General features: G+C 42.8%; 4 protein-coding genes across 7 annotated transcripts in view; 2 read left to right on the top strand and 2 right to left on the bottom strand.

Annotated features, from left to right (window-relative positions):
• Nucleotides 1–1114: 1114 nt before the first annotated feature.
• On the top strand, nt 1115–5857 carry dffb (DNA fragmentation factor, beta polypeptide (caspase-activated DNase)). 3 transcript variants are annotated; one of them, XM_071475305.1, is made up of 7 exons: nt 1115–1360; nt 2325–2451; nt 2607–2792; nt 3591–3670; nt 3779–3952; nt 4091–4191; nt 4911–5857. In XM_071475305.1, the coding sequence occupies exons 1-7, from the start codon at nt 1238–1240 to the stop codon at nt 5158–5160; spliced, it is 1041 nt and encodes a 346-aa protein (XP_071331406.1). In that variant the 5' UTR covers nt 1115–1237; the 3' UTR covers nt 5161–5857. The 3 variants fall into 3 exon arrangements, with proteins under 3 accessions (XP_071331406.1, XP_071331405.1, XP_071331404.1); XM_071475304.1 differs by lacking the exon at nt 1115–1360 and adding an exon at nt 1367–1676 and having other exon boundaries at nt 4091–4252; XM_071475303.1 differs by lacking the exon at nt 1115–1360 and adding an exon at nt 1368–1676.
• Nucleotides 5313–11623, bottom strand: cunh1orf174 (chromosome unknown C1orf174 homolog). The gene is made up of 4 exons (XM_071475306.1): nt 11138–11623; nt 9437–9508; nt 8812–9183; nt 5313–6742 (listed from the first exon to the last, which is right to left on the bottom strand). Exons 2-4 carry the CDS (start codon nt 9506–9508, stop codon nt 6602–6604), a joined length of 585 nt encoding a protein of 194 aa, XP_071331407.1. The 5' UTR covers nt 11138–11623; the 3' UTR covers nt 5313–6601.
• A 925-nt stretch (nt 11624–12548) lies between these two features.
• b3gnt7l (UDP-GlcNAc:betaGal beta-1,3-N-acetylglucosaminyltransferase 7, like) lies at nt 12549–17416 on the top strand. Its single transcript, XM_071475302.1, has 2 exons — nt 12549–14059; nt 14807–17416. Exons 1-2 carry the CDS (start codon nt 12830–12832, stop codon nt 14816–14818), a joined length of 1242 nt encoding a protein of 413 aa, XP_071331403.1. The 5' UTR covers nt 12549–12829; the 3' UTR covers nt 14819–17416.
• The window catches only part of cep104 (centrosomal protein 104), a 32268-nt gene continuing 25106 nt past the window's right edge, over nt 15791–22952 (bottom strand). Inside the window, exons 20-22 of one of the 2 annotated variants that reach the window (XM_071475290.1) lie at nt 21337–21404; nt 19336–19423; nt 15791–17268 (exon numbers count right to left, since the gene is read on the bottom strand). In XM_071475290.1, the coding sequence (XP_071331391.1) occupies nt 17138–17268; nt 19336–19423; nt 21337–21404 (287 nt within the window). In that variant the 3' untranslated portion in view covers nt 15791–17137. Of the gene's footprint in view, nt 17269–17901; nt 18811–19335; nt 19424–21336; nt 21405–22952 lie in introns of those variants that run through there. The other variant, XM_071475291.1, reaches the window with a different exon arrangement.

Below are 22952 nucleotides of genomic sequence, written 5' to 3'. Positions count from 1 at the left end.
CCATCACAATAAACAGGCTCTGTGTGAGATCATTTCCATGACTGACTGTTAAAGTGTATGAGCATAATCTCCAGACCTTATCTGTCCCGTTTCATGTGATGGCCCATTTTATCTGGCTTCAGTGTGTCTGGGACAACGGGGAATAAAATGCATCTCTGTTTGAAATGGTTGGCCTGGCTGCAACCGAGAGCCTCCACATGGCCGGCAGAGCCTGCACAGGGTGCTAACATGTAAAAAGATGTATATGTTCCTCATAGATATTACAGATGATTCGGAGGAAGCCCTTCGAAAAGTCAAGAGGTTAATATGTAAAAGCTGAGGGCATTAAGGCGCAATGTTTTTATTGCTTCAGGCGAGGGACATTGCTACATGACTGATCCCTCTGGGTGACAGAGCTGCAAAAGTACAGAGGGACAAAATCTCCAAAGATTTATCCTGTAAAAAACAAGATTACAACATTATAAACATCAAACATTTATCTTATGGAATAACATTAGAATTTACGGGATACACTTTGTCAACACTACACATATCATCCTATTTAGTCAGCAGCTTTTGACTAGACTTTAACAAGAACAGGTCTCTGTCAGCAGCAGAAACAGAAGAATCTTTTCTGCCCTGTTCATCCATTAGTCTGCTTTCTTTGGCTGTCAGACAGGCCACACATGAGTCTCTGATCATCCCAGTCAATCCACAGCTGGAGAGGATCTACAAATATATATATATATTTAAATGTATTCATGTTACATTTGTATTATTTGAACACTGATAGAACATAACTAAGTGCATTTACTGCACTCAGGTACCAATGATATTACCTCATACTTTATACTTTTAATTTGAAACTTTTTACCACTACATTTATGAGACCTACAGATTCTACATGCTAATTAATACTGGACATCTATAGATATGTGTTATGCTGCATACCCTCACTGTAATAGATGGGGTGGACAAAATAACAGAAACACCTGTGAGTATCAGGCAATACAGTTCAGCAGCACCTCTCTACAGCAGGAGCATTTCCAGCATCGTATTACAACCTTTATTTTAAAAAACACACGTCTGAATTCTCTCTCCAGCGCTGTTTTCACACCAGGTTTCCACCGAGAGAAATCACATCAAGGACAGGAGAGGAGGAGACCAGCAGGCGGCAGCAGCCCGCCGCCGCCGCCGCCGCCGCGTCCTTCCGCCTGCAGAGGAAGAGGAAGCGGCAGTTACGAACTGAAACGCTGCGATGTTTGGCCTCTTCCAGAGAAGCAAACCTGTGAAAATTAGGAGTTTTCACGAAAACAGGAAGTATGGAGTCGCAGCAAAAGACCTGAAGGAGTTGCTTAAAAAAGGCTGCAAGGCTTTACAGGTGAGCCCCGGTGGTGTCAGCTGCACCGCCCGCTCCTCTGGGAAGCGGCCACACTGCGGGTAAACAAAAGAAACGCACAGCTGTTCTGAAGGCGAACATCTGGAGCTGCTGCGGACATGGCCTCTGTAACTTCAGCTGCTGAATGAACTCCTGCTGGATCCAGGGTCCAGCTCAGGGTCCCGGTTCGGATCTACATGTTCCTGACAGGTCGCAGTTCTCCGCATTTAGATTAGATTCAGGGGTCAAAGGTCAAAGAGGCAGCCAGGAACCATACACAGAGGAGTTCACCCTGCAGGCCAGTGTGCATACATGCAGTGTAGGTGACTGTGTGTGCATATTCCAGATCAAAGAGACATGACATGAAGGATCGTTTTAAATATGTTGTAGCTTTCAGATTAAATGTTACATATGAAAGAAGAGTGTTCGCTGTAAAAGTCCTTCTGTGTGTGTGTGTGTGTGTGTGTGTGTGTGTGTGTGTGTTCAATACGTGCTGGAGGGCAGGCACTGTCTGCTTGTCTACTCCTGTGTGAGTGAACATAAGATAAATATATCAGCTTAATCAGAACAGACTACGTCACAGGCAGCGTTTAATCTAAATAAAGTAGATAAATAACAGTAGATCATCGCTGTATTCTGTCATCCTGTGTCTCCACCATGTCTGCACATTCTGGAGACATCCTAAAAATAATCTTTCATGAGAATATTACTGACACAACTGCCTTCCCACTCCTGAGCAGGCTCGTTTTCCACTTATTGGTCCATAGACAGGCATCACAGTATTTATAGTGCTCTTATGATGTTTATATTTAAATTTAAGTTTAACTTGAAAAGCACACATCAATAAATACATTTCACAGAAACTGTCTGGGAGTCAACCCACGTGATAGACTTAGGGGGAGTAAACATTTCACTTTAAATAACACCTGTTCTTCTAACTTGAATATGATGTCATCCATGTTTCCAGCTGCCACTTTCTGGTGCACATGTTTGTTTGTATTCTGATGGGACAAAAGTGACGGAGGAATTCTTCCTGACTCTGCCTGACCACACTGAACTTGTTCTTCTCTCCAGGGAGCAGACATGGAGCGGGGGTAGGTGAAACAACAGTCAAAAAAAAAAAAAAAAATCAAGCCAAATGCTTCAGCTGTAACGGTGTGTGTTCTCCTGCCCTGACAGACTGTCAGTGTAGAGCCAGGGTGATGGCGTTGCTGCCGACACCTCATGCCCCCTGTGCTTCTGATTTCAGTTGTGTGTGACATCGGTCAGCTGCTGAACACGGACCGGCACGCCGACGGCATCATTGAAGCAGCACAGGGGCTCCTGTCTGATGAGCAGTCTCCGAAGAGGCGTAAAATCCTGTGTGACCTGCTGCTGAACCTGGACGACAGATCTGAGCTGGAGAGCAGAGAGGAGGATGAAGAGTGGTTCAGAGGTACGGAGTCTCCGCTGCCGGGGTGATGCGGTGATGCGGCAACATATCGCTGCCATGGCAACAGAATAATATTTGCTCAGTTTCTCATCATAACAAAAAACCTTTCTTTTCAAATTATAGCAATGTTACAATGATATGTTTTTCTTATTTTTACTATATGCCAAGTAACTTCAAGAGTTGTTGCCATGTTGAGTTTCTGTATGTTTAAGTTAAAGTGTGATCTTCATCACACTGTATCTCATCATCTAATCGGCAGAGGGTCATGAAAACCAACATTCAGTCTTTTTGACTGTAGCGACACTGTGGCTTTGTCTCTCCTGTTTGTTTCAACAGATGCTTTTCATACTGTGAGGTGTAATGAACCTCGCGGCTGAACTGTGAGAACTGGGAAGCGGTTAACAGCTGTAATCAGCTTGCTATCTCATTTGCCATGTTGTTTATGAAAAACAAACAAAATAATATCATCATAATGGAAAAAAGGAAGTGCAGGGGGGGAAAAAAAGCCTGGGGTAGAAAAGCTTTCCTCAGTTGGGTCAGCGCTTGCATTAAACAGATCCAGTTATTGTCTGATCTGGCTGGGTGTCAAGCTGTTAGAGGAGGTCATTAAACTGTCAGTTTGTTGGTAACATTATTCCTGAAGTAATTTATGATGTAGATATGACCTGAAAATCATTCAAAGCAGGTAACTGCAAATTAAGAAACAATGGAAAAATGGGAGATAGAAATGTGAGTAATTTACAAATGTCCCAGTAAAAAGGAAACACTGACACTAAATTCATCTGCAACGTTTCATTCCAGGTGTCGATGCTCGATTCAAGACAAAGTCTGCCTACATGAAGTACAACTGTGAAAGCAGGATACGAGGTTACATGAAGGAGGTACGTCTACAAACCCAGAAACCGACCGACACTACCAATGAACCATCTTCAGTCAGGTGTCCGGTTTGATATCTAAGAGATAGTTGTTTTTCTTGTCTCTGTTCTCAGGTGGACGATGCCAGCAAAACCATTCAGAAAGCTAAAGTCAGGACAGAGTTCTTGAAAACATCAAAGTACCTGGCAGAAACGCTGAAAACAGCCAAGTACAACGGCTGCTACTTTGACCGGACTGAAAAGGAGCCGGATCGCCTGTGCACTCAGCAAGGGTGGTTTACCTGCCAGGTATTAAAAACACATACCGAGGTGTTGATGGGTTGACCCTGGATCTACTGTAGACTACCAGACCAAACTGACAAGTGAGTTTGAAAGGACTGGAGCAGCATATTTACACCCTCCTCTTCCTCCCTGTTGCTTCCTCAGGGATCATTTGACCAGGACGTGTGCAAGTCCCTCCACTCCATCAACCCGTACGGCAGCCGAGAGAGCAGGATCGTCTTCAGCACGTGGAACCTGGACCACAGGTTGAGTCACAAAGCTTTTCGCTGTCAGACGTTTCTCCTCATTGCACAGCTGAAACCTCACGTTAGTTTAACTTCATACTGAACAGAATTCACTTTTTACTTTTGTGCATTTTACATTATCCACATCAGCAGCACCGGCAAGGTTTTTATTTCTTAGTACACACAAGATTCGTCTGTCTGCTTGTCGGCCCTGTTTAGGTTTCTCACACACACACACACACGTCTGCTCATCGACCAGCAAGAGAGAGAGAGACTGATTTACATATTTAGCTCTAAAGTTACAACACAACACCACCATAAACCTTTATTAGCCTACGACAACAGCCGAATTTCAGGCTACATTATATTATTATATATTCTACTGAATATTCCAGAGAGAACGTGCAGTAAAAGTCAGTGTTAAGCAGCAATGGATTCTCTCATTTAGCTAAATAAACAAAATCAACAAAATCATAAAAAAATGTGTGCACAGTGCTGCAGGATTACAGCTGCTGACACCACTGATGCACAAGAGAGTTTTCTGTATGTTTCAGGTGTTATTTTGCAAACTTGACCAATTTCACATATGCAACAAGTATTTTAAAGTGAACTTAAAAGGTCTGAACAAAGGACTTAATGTTTAAACCAGTCGAGATAATTAATGTCACAGACACAGCCTCCTAACATTAAATAGCTAGTTTTTGACTTAACGCAGCATTTCCTCTTCATCTTGGGTCCAGGATCGAGAAGAAGAGGACGGTGATTCCCGCTCTGCTGGAAGCTCTACAAAATCACAAGACGGCCGACGTCAACCTGAACTACTTCTACTCTCTGCTGTTCACCAGGGAGAACCTGAAGCTGGTTCACATCGTGTGCCACAAGAAAGGAGCTCACAACCTGCTGTGTGAGGGCAAGAAGATTTTTAGACGAGCCACTGACACAGACAAGGGAAACCAGGCAGCCAAAGGGAAGAGGAGGCGCATGAAGTGATTTTTATTTTTTATTAATTTGTATGAGCTTTGACAACGTAATGTATTACACTGATAAATCCTGTGAGTAATTATCTCACAGGGTCTATTGAAACAACAAAGTGCCTTTACCTGTTTTTTTTTTTTTTTTACCTCACTGAAATAATGACTTACTTGAAATCATGAAAAACATTTATTTGTTCTTTGTGTTGGCACGTTGATGAAAAATGCATTAAGTGATTACAATGGCATTCACTCAGTCACAAAGTTGCATAGAAGAATATGAAAAGCATTTTGCATAAATAAGGCAGTAAAAATATATAAAACACGGCCAGGACAAAAACTGGATATCAAGACAGCTCTAGTACAATGACAGACAATGACTGGATTATATTTTCAAAGTGAGGTTTCAGTTATTCTCAACATTAACTTTAATTATAAATTTGTCATTTGTGTTAATTTTGTAATTTTTTTTGCAAATATGAACCCAACAGGAACCACGTCAGAGAAAATTATTAGCTGCATTGATATGCACATTTACAGACAGATGGATTTATGTTAAGAAGCTGCCAAAAAACTGAGCACAGATGCACTGAGCAGGAGTATTAGACACTTGGTGAACAATGACTTTTATGCAGAAAACTACTGACATAACATTCCTCTTTAACAATGGATTTCTTTTTTTTTTTTTTTTTTTATATTAAATGACCTGATTTTGACACCGTTGTCTGATGTGTGTTCGCTCCTTCCTCATCACATTAATCTAGTCTGAAACCAGAACATTAACTCGTTACTTATGCTGCTTTTATCAACAGGTGACTTTTATATTTTAGACCTTTTAATTTGTAGATTTGTGAGGAAAAATAAACAGTTTTAAAGTTTCTTTACTAAAGTCCAGCACTGAATTTGGCATTTCTCAAGGTTCTGTGGACTGATTGGTCGATATAAAGTGCTGTCAACACATCACCCCCAGTGACGTCCTGTTACAACTGAACCAGGGGTGGTGCGAGCATAAATTTAACAATAAATAATTCAACATATTTCAATTCCTCACAGGTGCCTATATTAATCTCATTCTTGTAGCTATTTAAAGACAATTATCAAATGAAATACAACATTGAGGTATCAGTACAATGTTATGGGTGCAAAACAATTTGGCATTTTTCTGCTTGTGGACGGTCCTTGTTAAGAAAATGTCCAAATTTAACATCAAGAACTTGTCGTCAAAACGTGACGAAGTCAAAATTACCAGTGGTGAACTTGAGCATGTTCAGCACATGGCGAGGTGCTGGAGGCAGGTTTCGAGCTCGGACAGCCACATAACAGACGAGGACTGATTGAATGCTGTGTCTGAACAGATTGTTTCATTTGGCTGCTTTTTCCTAAGTGCTGCTGAGAGGTTTTATGTCTTTCCTCAGACATCACTGTGAGTCCACCACAGTCATAAGTGCAGTTATTCATCACTAAGTGCCTCCTCTGTCATCCTGCTGCATGCTGCTGAAGCCCACGTCCTCTTCATCACTGTCCTCTCGTGCGTAGTAATGTCGCCTCCTGTTCTCCCTGTGGTCGCGGGCAGAAGTTGCTGAGGATCTTTGAGGGAAGTCCTGTAACGTGAAAAGTCAGTATTCAATATGTCCTCATTTATAACCTAGAAACACCAACTGTTAAAGCGTCAGATTTAATGCAGTCTGTATGATGAATACATTGTTCACATCATTTACAAGTATATGTATGAACAAACTACAATTACTACCTCTCTGTTGTATCTCCACCCGATGAGTTAAAGTGATAGTTCAGGTTATTTGACGCGGGGTTGTGTGAGGCACAGTCAGTGTGTTACCTGCAGTAGATTCAGATCAGCGCGCTGCCGGTTTAGAGAAGCAGCAAGAAACACTGACACACAAGCAGAGTGGACGGGGTCAGCAGAAAAAAAACGTGTTTTAGACACTTTTAAAAGACGCTGTTTTAATGTTCGCTTCATTTAGTATATTTTCAGTGCTTCATCTTCCCGTCAACACAAAGTCAAGTTTAGCTCTTTCTGATTCACTCAGCTGACCTGCTGCTGCAGCGTAATACAGTGTGCACCATTGGTGGGCTTATGTGTAGGAATACAATAGTTCAGCAGTTGAGAAAAATGTAGTGCGGAAGGGAAGGTAAAGTGCTGAAAATATTCTAAATGAAGGAAACATTTAAACTGATATTGGATTGTTTCGCTGTGTTAAGTGTCTAAAACATGTTTTTTCTGCTGACCTCGTCTACAGCAGCACATCACTATGGTAGTGCCGTGTTCCCTGCTGCCTCTCCTAACTGGCAGCGCACTGATCTGAATCTACTGCAGGTAACACACTGACTGTGCCTCACACAAACCCACATCAGGTAACCTGAACTATCCCTTTAAATAATGGCCAGTGGTGGTTCTGCGGAACGTTATGATGTCACAGTGAAGTTTGACCTTTGACCATTTGGATATAAAATATCATCACCTCATCATTTTATCCTATCAGACATTTGTGTTAAATTGTGTCATAATTAGAGTATGAAGTTTCAAGTTACTGCCAAAAACATGTTCTGTGAGGTCACAGTGAACTTTGACCTTTGACCACCAAATTCAAATCAGTTCTTCCTTGAGTCCAACTGTAAAATTTATGCCAGATGTAATGAAATGTTCCTCCAGGCGTTCTTTCTCTGCCTGGTTCACATGACTACATCCTACTAAAAACTACATCCACAGGTAGGATTAATGTCAGTGCAGTGCACTCAGTCAGTCGGCAGTGACTGTTTCAAAGGTCAGTTACATAACAACGGATGCGGCTCCTGTTGTTGTGAGGGCACCTTTTCTTCACAGCATGATTCTGTCTTTGATTTAGAGACTCTCTTTAACATCACAGCTACAGAATGAGGCGTTTGAAATTTACACTATTTTCTTGCTCTTTTAACTGGACACAACTGGTTAATACATTTGCTTTGCTAAATAAAGTACATGATGTGATTGTACATCAGCAATGATAAAACCTTTCTGCATTGGACAGTGTGTCTTATTTTGAGATCAGGGCTGTGCTCATTCTTTCATGCCTTGTATCTCATTTCCTTTTAATTCTTAAAAACAGAGACTATTTTTAGTGACGTCATTCTAATGTTTCCCGAAGGGAAAACATAACAAATCCAACCAGTGTTGGTTACTTCAACACATGGTTTTCATTCTGCACCTTTACCTTTGTTTTGAAGTTTTTTGCACAAGAGACTTTAGTTCATCTCGACTCTCTTGGTGCCTCCTAAAATGTGCTCTCACTATTAAATGCACAAAATTATGCAAACAGCAGCTGACAAAACAACTTCAAGGTCCACTTACGCACCTCTTCTGGAGCTTTTGACCAAATCACACAAACTTCATCAGCAGATATTCAACTGTTAAAACATGGCTGGTAGAACATACTTCCATACCACGGTCTGAGCTAAGATGTGAACGTCAAGAAAGCATGTGAGGAAACAAAATTTAAGTTGTTTAACAGTAGAATATTTACTTGTTTACATGTGAGAGCTGCTTTAACGATGTTTTGTTGGTGTCTTTTCAACGCAGCCACTTCTACACCAGCTGGGAAAAGCTTCCTTTACAAAAACTGGTTTTAAGCAACACAGGTTGTCCCAGTTACTGCTGTAAACTAAAACGCCTCACCTGTACAGCGTCCAAGTTGCCAAAGAACTGCTCTACGGGGAGAATCTGGTTGCTGTCATCATCTGGGAAGATATTTTTGCCAGTTTCTTCAAAATCCATCTCCTCACGATCCTGTTTGTCCTGGACGCCATTCACTCTGCAGCCGTCCAAATCCAGCCCCGTCCTCAGCTCGTTCTCTTTGCCCTCCGGCCCTTCGAGCTCTGGCGACGCTGAGCATCTCCTCCTGCCTGCAGACTGGTGGCATTCACAGCTGATGTGAGACTGTCTCTCCAGAGGATCGGCTGCTTTGCTGGAACCACCGACGACTGAACTGCTCTCTGCTGCTGAGTGCGTCTTTGAACTTTTCATATATCTCCTCCTGGTAGCAGACGCCTGTGACCCAGAGAGAAAGACCAGGGTTAGGACGATGCTGTACTTACCAATAATCAATATCCTTTGATCCTATATGTCGAAGACTAGCCAGTTATAATAGTCCAGTTAAGGAAAAAAAATGTGGACATTTTATAAATTGTTTTAAGAAAGATAATTTCATTTAACTTTAGAGAGATTTTTAGTTAGAAGCAGCAGCTGGTTATTATTTGCTCTTTATAAAAGCCGTTCTCTCGTTTGCACAGGTAACACAAACCTTTCTGGAGCCTTTGACCTCAGATGTGCTCTTCCTCTTTCTGGGCTTCAGGCTGTCAAGTTGACCAGGCATCTGCAAACCAACATAATGTGATTTCAATTATAGCAACCAGTTAATGGAAACAACTGTTTCAATCAGCAGGGAGGCAGCTGTTATAATACCAGCGGCTCTGAGGCTCCTGTTAAGCAAATATTTAGCTAAATGTTTTCACTGAGCTTAGTGATTTCAAGCACCAAGTAATTTTTTGTAAACACAGCCCTGTAAAGAGTCGGTTCACTTCAACTTTCACTTCCAGTTTTAAGAGCACCGGGATGTTGGAAATCTTTTACTGCAGTGTACCAACCCCAGCAAACAGATTAAGGTGGTCTATCTACACATTGCTTATCTGCAGTATGTGTGTACTTTAAATCTTTGTCATTTGAGTTGAAGTCACCATGGCTTCAGCGAGATTTATGCTGTAAGGTGATGCTCCCAGGAAAAACAAAATCAGGAGAAGAGACGACAGGACAAAAAGCAGTGGGAATTATGCGTTAGGTGTGAGTGATGTGCTGTGTGGCATGACTGAACTGATGGATGGTGGCGCGCAATCTTTGACAGATAAAATTCCTACGTCAAGGATTGTTCTTAATGATAAGGCTGCCCTGACAACGAGCCAATCATTTTCTGTCTCTCTGCCTTATTTTCAACTTGATGTTTGATGGTTTTTTTTTTTTTTTCTGAGAATCTCTTCAAAATGTTGAGATGTTTTCCCCTCTGGATAGAAACCTTGATCGACTCAGACTTTATTCAGTCTGTAACTCAGTGTGGATGATTTCAAAGTATAGTTAAATTATAGACAAGTACTCGGGGGCCTGACTGACAGGGGGAAGGGAGGGGGGTATATGAAGGTTGAAGTCACTGTTAATAAATAGCCATAAACTTCCAGATGGCTGCACATTAATACCAGTGTGGAAGTGTATTAAGACACTACAGTATGTGTGTGAATTCACGTCTGTGTGTGCATTAATTTGCATCCCTCATTGTTTCTGTCAACACATTGTGCTCTGACACTACCAGGCTATGTACAGCCCCCCTGAACTATTTGAAATCCCAACAACGCCCCTGTATCCCCCGCTGGCCAAACTCCTCCCAAAATGTTAGCAATTTAGCACCACTTTACTCATCAGCCATGACTCAAGACCGCCATTAACTTCTGAACTTAATTCCATTAACGTTGCATTAAAACAGTTTAGACGTGTGCCGAATTGAAGTTAATAAAATACAGTTTATACCGAGACTGTTTAAACAATGCCACATGTCCAGCAGTGTAACCGAACTTTTGACAATTAAAATCCATACGCAGCGTCGGTAAATGAGCCGTGGCATTTTAAGCAGCTTCTGATTTATTACAAACAACGAAAAGTCACAAGTGCTTGTTCTTAGAATGAAACAATCTTCGAGGTTAATCTAGAATCTCACTGGAGCTAGAAACTGTGTCCCGACATATCAACTGATCACAAGCTAGTGAAGCTAGTGATGCTAGTGAAGCTAGTGAAGCTAGTGATGCTAGTGATGCTAGTGAAGCTAGTGAAGCTAGTGAAGCTAGTGATGCTAGTGAAGCTAGTGAAGCTAGTGAAGCTAGTGAAGCTAGTGAAGCTAGCACAGCTACCGGCTACCAGTGACCGACTTACTAGCCGCCCGTGGGCTCAGCTAAGCGCTTACCTTGGCATCATTTGCCGGTGTAATGCCTCTGATTTTCAGGCGAATTTCGACTCCCTTGTTCGCCGTTAGCTTAGAAATGCAGCTAGCTATAGACAGAGGAGGTAATTTAACGCTGTGTGTCGTCGTTCGCTCGGCTCCGTGAGCCCGGAGCTGCCTCGGCGTGCTTCCTGCGGGCGAGGTTCACTCAGGGGTCAGTGTTTCCCGGGACGCCCCCTGCAGACACCAGCCCCGGCCTCCCATTAAACACAACACGATGCTGTGCAGCCAGTGTCCGCTCGGACTGGCAGAGGTACCTGGTCTGTGGTAGGTGTTGTCTTGATGTGAATGCAACGTTTAGCTCTGAATATAGTATTTAAATCTCAAAGAGCCAGCTGAGTGTATTTACAGCTGCATGCATTTATTTTGAAGGCGAACTTCCGCTTCTCAGCTGGGCGCATCTAACGTCGCCTTCAAAATAAACGGTGTGAATTTGTGAGAGCAACTCCGTAGCAGAGCGGGCTGAGTTAAGGGTCGGGTTTGGTTTGACCCGGTCATGTGACGGGGGGGCAACAGTGTAGGACCATGACGTGTCCAGTGGGGGGCGCCAGACGCCTCTTCATGCCCCATCCGACCCGCTGCTGGGGCGCACATGAACAGGTTTGCTGTTTATGATTTGTGCCAAGATTTACAACATGAATGTTCTTTATATTAAAAAAATAAACCGCCTGGTTTATTATTTGAGCATTATTCCGGTTCACAAACTGTCGGTCTACTGATTTTCCCATAACACCGACAATGCCTTTGTTTCTGATGCCATCCCCTCAGGATGTTTGGGGGTCAATATTACAGTGCAGCTCCATCTCTTTGTATGTTCACAGAGAAGGTTGGTGTCAGTCGCTGTTTGTGTGAATTCATTTCTGACACCTGTACACGTGATTTTCTCCTGGATCCACGGTGGAAAGTGTTGATTTGCCTTCACATGGTTTATACCTGTAATTCATCTTGTTTTTTAAGAGTCAAATTCAATAAATGTAGGCATTTTTCAGACAGACTCCTCAGGTTTTGGTGGCCGGAGTGTATATTTATGATGTGTTATTTGTTTAGGCTGTGTTGCGTTTGTCAGTAGTAGACCAGCGTGTGTTTGTGAGTCTGGCCAGGCTGTTTATAGTCATATTCAATGTGTAATGTTATTAATAAAACATATTTCTTTATTCCTAAATAATCTTCAAACATGTTGATGTCGTCTAACATGTTTTGTTTTTTTAAAAATCTTGATGTTTGGCCTTTAAAATGTGGTGAACACTTGGTGAGTGTGTGAGAAACGGGAAACCGGCTGGTCCTGGATCAGTGGCTCCTCAGAGGGAGGGGACAAGGTGGGGGGGGGGGGGGGGGGGGGGGGGGGGGCTCTGGGTGAGAAGGACGTGGTCTGCAGCAGATCTCCAGTCAGTCTGTTGAGAACCAGCCCGGGGACATGCTGCCTGTCCCGCATCGTCTGCCCGCACCGACAGGCCATGTGTGACTTCACCCAGAGCCGCCATGGGCAAAAGGGGCCCCGGGGCCACTTCAGTGTCAGAGCCCTCACGTAGCCGAGGACGCAGCCTCCGGTGTCCGAACGAGAAGGCACAGCGGCGGTGGCCTCCCCAAGGACGCACAGTGGTGAAACGCTATGAAGGGTCCAGCTTCTGAGGGTCTCTGGGGGCCGCGCTGAGAGCCATGGATCTGCTGTTCCGGAGACAGCGCGTCGGGCTGCTGAAGCCGCTGCTCAGCCTGTCTCTGGTCTTTGCGTCTTTTCTGATGATCCACAAGCTGAAGCTGGCGGAGAAGGACGGAGTGGGACTCAAACACATGCGGGATGCCGGCTGGTGCGGCTCGGACTGCTTTTCATTCAAGAAGGGAGAGGTGAAAACGAGGCTGGGGGGCTCAGACTCTCCGGTGCTCAGCGGCGGGTCGGCTGCGCAACGCGTTTCCAACGGGACTGCGGCTTCCTGGGACGCGCAGGTTCTCAACTGCAGCGAGGACGCGTCGGTGAGGGCCCAGGACTGGTTCCGGCGCCTGGACCCGAGGTTCCACCAGTTTGTGCTGCACAGACACTGCAGGTACTTCCCCATGCGCATCAACCACCCGGAGAAATGCGCGGGCGGAGAGGTGCACCTCCTCATGGTGGTGAAGTCCGTCATCGAGCAGCACGACCGGCGGGAGGCGGTGCGTAAATCCTGGGGCCGGGAGCGCACGGTGGACGGCAAGAACATCAAAACGCTGTTTCTTCTGGGGAGCCCGACCACCGGCAAAGACACCAAGAACCTCCAGAAACTGATCGAGTACGAGGACCTGCTCTACGGGGACATCCTGCAGTGGGACTTCATGGACACCTTCTTCAACCTGACCCTGAAGGAGGTCAACTTTCTCAAGTGGTTCGACATCTACTGCGCCGGCGTCCGCTTCATTTTCAAGGGAGACGACGATGTCTTCGTGAACACGCACAACCTGCTGGAGCTGATCGGCTTCAAGGTGGAGGAGCGCAGCGAGGCCGAGCTGTTCGTGGGGGACACCATCTCCAAGGCGATCCCCATCCGAAACCGCCAGAGCAAGTACTACATCCCCAAAGAGCTGTACGACAAGCCGTACCCCCCCTATGTCGGCGGAGGGGGGTTTCTGATGTCCTCCCAGCTGGCCAGGAGGCTCTTCGTGGTCTCGGAGGACCTGGAGTTGTACCCCATTGACGACGTGTTCTTGGGGATGTGCCTGCAGAAGCTGAACTTGGCCCCGGAGATGCACCCGGGCTTCCGGACCTTCGGCATCACCCGGCGCAGGGTGAGCCCCATGAACAGCGAGCCCTGCTTCTACAAGAACCTCATCGTGGTGCACAAGCTGAGCGCGCAGGAGCTGCTCAGGATGTGGAGCGTGGTGCACAACCGGGAGCTGGTCTGCGCGCAAAGGACCTCGGTATGACAGACTGGAGGTTTCAAATCTACCAAAGCTGAACTGATACTGTATGGACTGCATCATGTGTGCATGCGTGGTGACATTTACACATTTCACCGAATCTGCAGAGTCCTGTAACTGGGGGCAAACAGCTACACATATATATAAATAAATAATATATATAATAAATGAATAATATAATTTTCTGTGTGTTAGATTCAAATGCAAACTGAGCAGGTTGGACTGTATGTCTTGCTATTTTGATTTGTGAAACCACTACCACACAGCTCCGCAGTGTACAAACGCCAGAGGAAGGGTTCAGATTCTTGGTGCCAGTCAGAGTCACATTTTGGTCCAGTGTCTCAACCTCCAGAGCTTTTTACAGAGACACGGCTGTCATGGTTTCTGTGCATTTGTGCAGGCATTAAAAAAAAAAAACTTGTTAGAAATGGTTGATTTTATTGTCATTTTCTAACTTCAGGATTTCAAAGCGAACTGTATGGACTCACAGCACAGATCAGACAAGTTCATTCACAGCTGAGTTATTATTTTGTAGCATACTGAAATTGTAAAAAAGAAAAAAATCAAATGATATGAATTTGTTAAGTTAATATATTGTTTCATTTTAACTTTTAAATGTGTTAATTCACTTGTGTGTGATTTTCAGAGACAGGCCAAAACCAAAGAAACCAAAGGGCTGTAAAACTGTAGATTTCTGTATGATAGTGTAAATAACCCTGGATGTCTTTGTCACCTTTGTAAATACAGAATGAAGGTTGAGGCATTTGATTCACACTAGTGTCATTAGTGGTGAGCAGCTGGAGAACAACATGGAGGAAGATCACTGCAGACAAGGAACTTCAACACCGGATCCACTCTGTTAGTTTCACCTGATTTCTAAAATAAAGGGCTGCTAATCAATCACAGGTCATTTTAACTCAAAGGTTGAGAAATCTTTCCTCGTGATCAACATCTGCGGTGCTCATCTTAATGAAGCTTTATTTATTTAATTTAATACAGATGCGTTTGCTGAAGAAATAGTCATTTAATGCCAGAATTACTCAGAAAATACAGACTTTGGACATAAAAACACAATAAAATATCCACTGTTGCAATAGACCTCAATACAGAAGCATATTAAAGCAAATTTTAATGGAAACCAAGAAACCAAATACACAATTGTTTAGGTGTTTGTCCACTAATACAACAGTTACTGTAATCACACATTGATAAAGAATTTTCAATACTAATAACGCAATTTGTATTTTAAAAAACCCGAGACCCCCTCAAGCCGCTAGTTTAGAATTGCAGCTGAGTGTTTTTTTTTTTTTTTTGGCTGTAGATGAATCACACATATTACAATCCAAATTGTCATAATACTGGCAGTAATAAAATTATAGTGATAATAATAAACAACTACAACTCTTGTGTTTAACTGTCTTTGTGGTTAAAATCAGTTTAAAGCCACTGAAACGCTCGACATTGTTGGAGACAGCCAACGTCATAGAGAAATTTAAAAAATAGGAGGACAAATAGCTGCTACACTAATTCTGCTTTATAAAGTACATTCATCTCCATACTGTCCCTGTTCCCCCCTACTGAAATATTCTGTTAAGTTACAAGGTTTACTATGTCACTCTCTCTAGACCAGTGCAGCATATAAAACTGTGCCATCTACTCAGGATTGTCAACAGGCATTAAGAGGAAGAATAAATTACTATACTGTACTAAAAACTCAGCAGTGACGCATCATCCCTTTGGCAAAGTGCTACTTTATTTCTCACATAAATAATGTATTTAAGACAAGTAATGAAAAGAGAAATGTAAACAGGTGGCAAAGCGTGAAGCTCGGCTTGCTCATGGCTTTAGGGTTGAAGCAGTGTCTGCTGGGATGTCGCAGAGGACTAAACCTCACCCTCATTCCTGCTTCTACAGGGAGAGGAGCGTTTCCAGGTGTCAGTCAGTGTCTTCGTCTCCTGATAAGATTCAGATTTATTGACGAATTGATAGTACACCGGTTGTCCATGGGAGGCTCCGATTTGATAAAGATTCTACATGGTGATCATGAGTGTATTTTAGTTTTTTGTGCATCCTGCATTTTACTGGAGAATTTGTGGTCCGCGTGTTGTTTTGAACACTTTCGGTGAAAAAGTGCCTGTTTTTACCATTTTCCCTTAAAATGTTCTGATTCAAAGCAGCAGCTTGAACAGATGTAAAAGGAGAACTTCACATTTTACACAAAAGGTTAATTTACCATCCTATGAAAACATTTTAATAATATCTTGTGTGGCTTTGGGGGAGCTTTGTCAAGTCTGAGGAAATAACCCTGACGATGTCATCGCGGTTATCTCAGCTCGGGCTTGCAGACAACGCATTTATAACAAAAAGCCTGCGTTGCAAACTGAGGGTGTGGAGTTTGTAAGACGTGCGTATTTACCTCACAGGAAGATGTTGCATTACATTTAAAACTGACCCATCACACACAGACACTTAAAGTCAAAATATCTGACACCGCGTCTTTAATTTTGACCATTGTTTTTTAAATTTGTCTTTTGTGAGTGACCTCATACTAAATGAATGGACGAGCCCTTTAGCTTGTGCAGTTCTCCTCTCCGAACGGCAGTGAGTGAAGTGAGGAACAAGAGCCCAGACTCTCTGTGAGCAGAAATCAGTAAACAGCACTCAGCACGATCATGTTTACCAGCCCAGCAAGTGTGTGACGCCAGAGGTTTGACTTATAGACGAAAGAGGTCAGTGATGTAACAGTGGTGAGTCCAGCTGTCTCCTGTGTGTGTGGATCTGTCGCTGACTGTAACAGGACTGGAGTTTAGTTTGAGTGAATACCGTAAATATGCAGAGTCTAAACAGGTGAAAACAATACCATGTTGTAATGTCAGTTTGTACATGTGCTAATAAGACAGGTGCACTGGTGCTGCTTTTAAAAGCCTCTTGCATATGTCAGTGAACACATGTGAAACCTATCACGTCTTTTCACAAAGTGCAGGAGCGTGGGACCAGGACATGTGGAAGTGGGGTGGGGTTACTGCAGGGATGTGTGTTGCTGGGATGCTGGTTGCAGGGGGAGTCTTTGAACCGGCTTCAGCGATTCCCTGGTGTATGACCTCTGGCCACGGGTGCCAAGGCTGGGATCCGGCTGCCTCTGCCAAGAGGCCTGCCTCTGGCCCCGACCGACCAGGCCTGCTTCAGCTTAGCTCCACCGACAGCCCTGCCTGGACACACACACACACACACACACACACACACACACACACACACACACACACACACACACACACACACACACACACACACACACACACACACACACACACACACACACACACACACACACACACACACACACACACACACACAAAATGACTTCCTTCCAGTAAACCCCTGTAAAACCTTTAACACTGATGAAACCTGTTTTCACGTGTTGTTTACCACTAAACAAAGCAGCCTGCATTACCTGTGATGTGAGTATAAACAGGAAGGTTTCATGATGTCAGACGCTTGTGGTGACGTGGCGTTATTATACTATATTATAATATACAAAAATAGTATATTATGATTGTATAAATATGAAATAAAAACAAGAAAAAACCACTTAATTCATTTTCATGGAATAAAACATGAACCTTTTGGAAAAAGGAGCAGAGGCCCTGTTTCACACAGAAAATATTACATGTTTAATGAGTGAGGAAATACATTTTATGCTATCATCTATTAACTAGGCTTACCACCTTTACTAAACTATTTCCTGGAGGAAATCCTGATGAGACATTGTCCCTTCAGAGCCCACATACTCAACAAGCACATTCTGCTCACACTGCTATCAAGTCACCTCACTCGTCAGCTGTCAGGCCAGTAGCCACAGTCAACATGCTTGTTGTCAGAGGTAGGAACTGAAAAAGTGATGCCATGTTCAGAACTAGCTATGAAAAGGAAGAGAAAGGTCGGCTGTGAAAATGGCACTTGAGGATAAGCTGACAGAGAAATAGTGATTCATTCATTTTCAGTCAAACAAACTGGCCACGGTGAAGAGAGGTGAAATGTCACTAAAGCACCAAACATGTCCACATAAAACAAACTTTCAGAGCAGAAAGATAAGAAATTATCATATCAAGTTTCCAGCAGAATAAAAAAAACAGTGGAATTTTACTGAAAAGATGTATAAAAAATATGTAAAAATATAGATAATGTTTTTAAATGTTTTAAAACAAGATGGTTTTTAAAGACATTAAATAAAAGTTGAAAAACTCTCTTCATTGTTTTATTTTCCCCGTATTAAGGCAATGATAGGAACTTTTTTAGGCAAAGGTTGCACTAGATGACGGGATTGGTAAGATTTGTAAGTCAGTGGGATCACTATGGGGCCTCGTCGACAGCCTGGATGTGAAAGGTGGGATCGTTCCTGTTTAACTGCCCTCCTGTGCTTCCGACCTCGCCTGTGACATGCCTGTCCTGAAGTTATAATCCTGAACTTCCAGACTTGTGTTTACAATGACGTTTGTGCAGCGGAAGAGTAAGAGGTGTGTCTGTTTACAGAGCAGAGGAACAAACCGGATTCATCATGCCAGGCCTTCTTGACAAGGAAGACTAAAGACGTCAACAATGCCATCTGTCAGTAGTAATAAACTGAATTCCACACTATTTTAAACAGTGTTTATTTTCAACATCACATCCAATACGTGCGTGCATTGTTTTCTGCCAATCCCTTGAAGATGAGGATGAGATTTTAGCGGCCTGTGATAATGAAAACTGCTGCACTGAGAGGGAAATACAGAGCATTAATATGTTGACTGGCTGAAACAGTGAATAGTGTCGTATAATGAAAAACTTTAGTACTATAACTTTATATTGTCAGCAGATTCTTCTAGTGTGATTATGTTGAACGAGACCAACAGTCACTCTGGCATCAGGATGGTTATTACAGTAACATCAGAAGTCCTTCAACAAAAAGCAGGTATCTGGCTCAATAAGAATCAACCCTGCTTACAGAAAGCAGGGTTCTTGAGATATGGTCCGACTGTAGCATAGCTTCAGTTATTACTTACAACCACTACCGTGATTGTGAAACATCACTAAAAATTGATTCACAAAAGCTCACTACATGAGCCTCCAAATGAAATCTGGCACTATTATTACATGCCTCCATCTGTGCTCTGAGGCAGGAAACCATAGTGGAAAAGCTGCAACATAAAAATGTTACCAACAAGCATAGGCACCTTCTATAGCTCTCACACTACGCGTTGGGGAGGTAGGTGTAAGCAGAGGGTGTATGAATGCTTTACCTTGTGCTGGCTGGGTTCTCTGGGACACCGCAGTCCTGCGTGAGTTTTGTTTACAGCCCTCCCTGCCCATGAGGTGAGCCTTCCAGGCCTGGAACGGGGACAAAGTAGCTCAGTGAGTTCATTCCTCTCCCAGGTACCTTCTCGAATGGGACAACCACGGGTGACTGTAGGCCCAGTCAAGGCCCGAATGGCCGCCCTCCCTCACACTAACACTGCAGCCTTTCATTGGGTCTGTGCTCAGAGCTCTGGCAGCGAGAGTGTGACTTTCTGTGAGTTTCTTCTTCACTTGACTTTGAGGGTGTGTGAGGTGACAGACTGTGTGTTGTGAACCAGATTCTGGTCATAGTTTGCAAGTGTTGAAAATGGCTGAAAACTGTAAAACAATGCTCACGTTTAATCATTAATGCTTGTTTGTTTTTTTGATAAGCGATGACCTCTCAGGATCAACAGGATTTTCCCAACAAACATTGTATCATATGAATATCAACACATTTGTAATTAGCTTCATTAATTAAGGCTGAATTCTTGTTAGATGTGCTAGCTCCAGTGTTGTGCCTGCTAGTTCACCTGTGTTTTCACTGCTAAGTGAAAAAAACTGATTTAACACTCAATCACATAATGAGGGAAAATGCTGCACTGCTTAAGATCCTTTAACATGATGCACATCTGACCACATCCCATCAATGATTAACACAAAATGCTTTACTTCTTGTTACAAACTGAATACAAGTCAAAAGAGGCAAAACTGACCATTGTTTATATGAGAAAAGGATTGTTACTTTATGATTACTACTTTTTGCCGATCAGGTATTTTCTGATTTCCTTCTGATTCAGCAGAAACCAGAGCAACTCTATCAAGTTCTGCAAGCAGACTTAAAAAATAATCAAAAACAGAGGCAACACACAAACTCATTTTACTTCCAGTGCTGGGGACAGACAGAGCCAGGACTGTGCTGGTCAGACTGACTCCAGCAGAGTCATGATTCATTAGACTCCACAATGACAGAGACAGAACAGGAGACGAATGTAAGGCGACACTGTTGTTACATCTTTTCAAGGGGCAGAGAATCTTGTAAACTCCACATCCATTTTAAACTTCTCTATCACACAAAAGGTGGACGGACACTAAAGATTAGTGATGGATGAGCAGCCTCAAGGACGCTGAAACATGAACACTGATCGCTTATGCAAGAGTAGAACATACTATTCATCCTGTGGTCATTTCATGAAACATAAAACATTAAGATCATGTTCAGTGAATGCTGATATTTTGGAGTTCCCCCATCTTGATGGCATTTCCTCATTTATACATCATTTTATCTGTAGTTTAGAAAGACGACCAACTGCAGAAAATCTTTAACTGCAGCCTTTTCCTGTACCTGAGGAAAACTGAACCTTTAAATCATTATTTTTTGTCCATTGTTTATAATTTCTGTTAAAAGAACTGCATTATATTGAACCACCGTTTTCTACAGAAACATTTTAGGGATTACAGATATGTTTTATCTATAAACAGCTAATCGGAACATTTTTGTCTTTACTTCTCTCTAAACTAAGAGGAATGTGAAGAATGTGATGGATTTACTTCATCTTGAGACAAATGAAACAGCCCATTAAGAACAAAGGCTTCTCCTCCTTTGAAGTCTCTATAGGCCAACAATGGTGGTGTTTTACCTCAACACCTGTTTGCTCCTCAAGCCTCATATTAGATGCTTTCCAGTTTCTGTGTTGATATAATTGAGGAAAAAATAGAAAATCACTTCTAGCTTCTTTTTCTCTTTCGCGTTAATGTGAATATTTTATTATCTAAGAAGTAGCTTAGCGTCAGATAGCATCTCACAGCCATCGTGCAAAAGCGGTTTCACACACGCTTATTCCACATCCTACACATCAATTTGTAACTTTCCTACATCCAGCCATTGTTTCAGGGTAAGACACAGCGAGAGAGGTGAGGGTGGTGAAGCTGGTAGAGTGGGGTCTCCTGCATGTATAGAATCTCACCTGCTCTCCAGGCATGAAGTTGTTGTGACACAAAGGACAGTGGTTGGAGCCTTTACCGGAGATGGGGGCTGAAACAGAAACAAGACACCTTTAAGCTGCCTGTTATACTATTACAGAAAAGGTCCCCTGAACACTCCAGAGAAAATGATGAAATTACACAGCTGAGGGAAAACTGTTTTAAATACACAAGACACTTGAGAGGAGTGGGAACATTAGAGTAAACAACCTATCCCAACTCACGATTCAAAATTCAGTTTCCTCACTTATAACCAACAGAGGTAAGAGAGACTTGAAGTTTATGGGAATACAGAAGGCTGACTGGTGTTAATTATGTATGGAAACATATGGCTGGTGATAGAGATGTAGTGTGCATTATCAGGCTGTTTACTGTCAGCAGTTGGTTCTCAAAACGTGTAGCACTGATGAAGTGAGCTTCTCCTTCAGGTTAGTAGTCACAGAAACAGTAAGTGATTATCCACTGGGGGAAAAAACAAACAGTAGATGCCATAAGAAAAGCTGAGCTCAGCTTTCAGAATGTAAATACTGGTAATAGGATTTGGAAGCTTCCCACAAATCTGATGAAACCATCACTATGCAAAAACAAGAAAAGGTTCTGTGTACCTTGACTGAAAGTAGATTTGTTTTTTTATGCTCTAGTCAATAAACGACTAAAATAAATATATATATATATATATATATATATATATATATATATATATACACACACCAGTGAAAAGTTTGGACACGCCCATCTACTCATAGGTCTGTCTTTATTTTGACTATTTTCTACATTGTAGAACATACTGAATACTGAAGACATCACAACTATGAAATAACACATATGGGATTATGCCGTAAACAAAAAAGTGTGTAAGTGTTTAAGTCACAACATTGGCCTTATCTCAAGCAGCTTCATGAGGCAGTCACCTGGAATCCTTTTCAGTTAACAGCTGTGCCTTGTCAAAAGTTGATTAGTGACTTATTCAAAATTGAAGGCACACTTAACCAGCATCACACAGCATTCTGCAGCAAAATGCCACCCCATCTGGTTCGTGCTTAGTGGGACCATCATTTGTTTTCCAACAGGACGATGACCTAGAACACACCTCCAGGCTCTGTAAGGCCTATTAACCAATAATGAGAGTGGAGGATTGCTGCATCAGATGACCTGGCCTCCGCAATCTGAACCCAACTGAGATGCTTTGGGATGAGTTGCAGTGTAGAGAGAAAGAAAAGCAGTCAGCAGCTGCCCCACATGGGAACTCCTTCAAGACTGTTGGAAGACTATTCCAGGTAACTACCTCATGAAGCTGGTAAAGAGGGTGCCAAGAGTATGGAAGGCTGTCATCAAAGCAAAAGGTGGTTACTTTGAATATTTGAAAATATAAAACATTTATCTATCTATTTTTCCCCTCTGTATATACTGTATATCACAGCTGACCGGGTTAAGAAATCCTGGCTGTGAAGAACAGAGTCAAAAAGAAGGAAGAAAAATACATGACCAGAAGTGTGTTTATCCTCATGAGTGAATCAGTGTTTCAGAAAATGTGTCTCTTTGCAATGGTTAATCTAAATGAAGACATGAGTGTTTTTGTGCACTCTCGCACAGAGGTGAA

Source organism: Trachinotus anak, unplaced genomic scaffold, assembly GCF_046630095.1.
Source record: "Trachinotus anak isolate AG129_WGS33_773 ecotype Australia unplaced genomic scaffold, CSIRO_AGI_Tana_v1 ptg000004l, whole genome shotgun sequence".
Lineage (NCBI taxonomy): Eukaryota > Metazoa > Chordata > Actinopteri > Carangiformes > Carangidae > Trachinotus > Trachinotus anak.
This window is presented reverse-complemented; position numbering and strand designations above follow the sequence as displayed.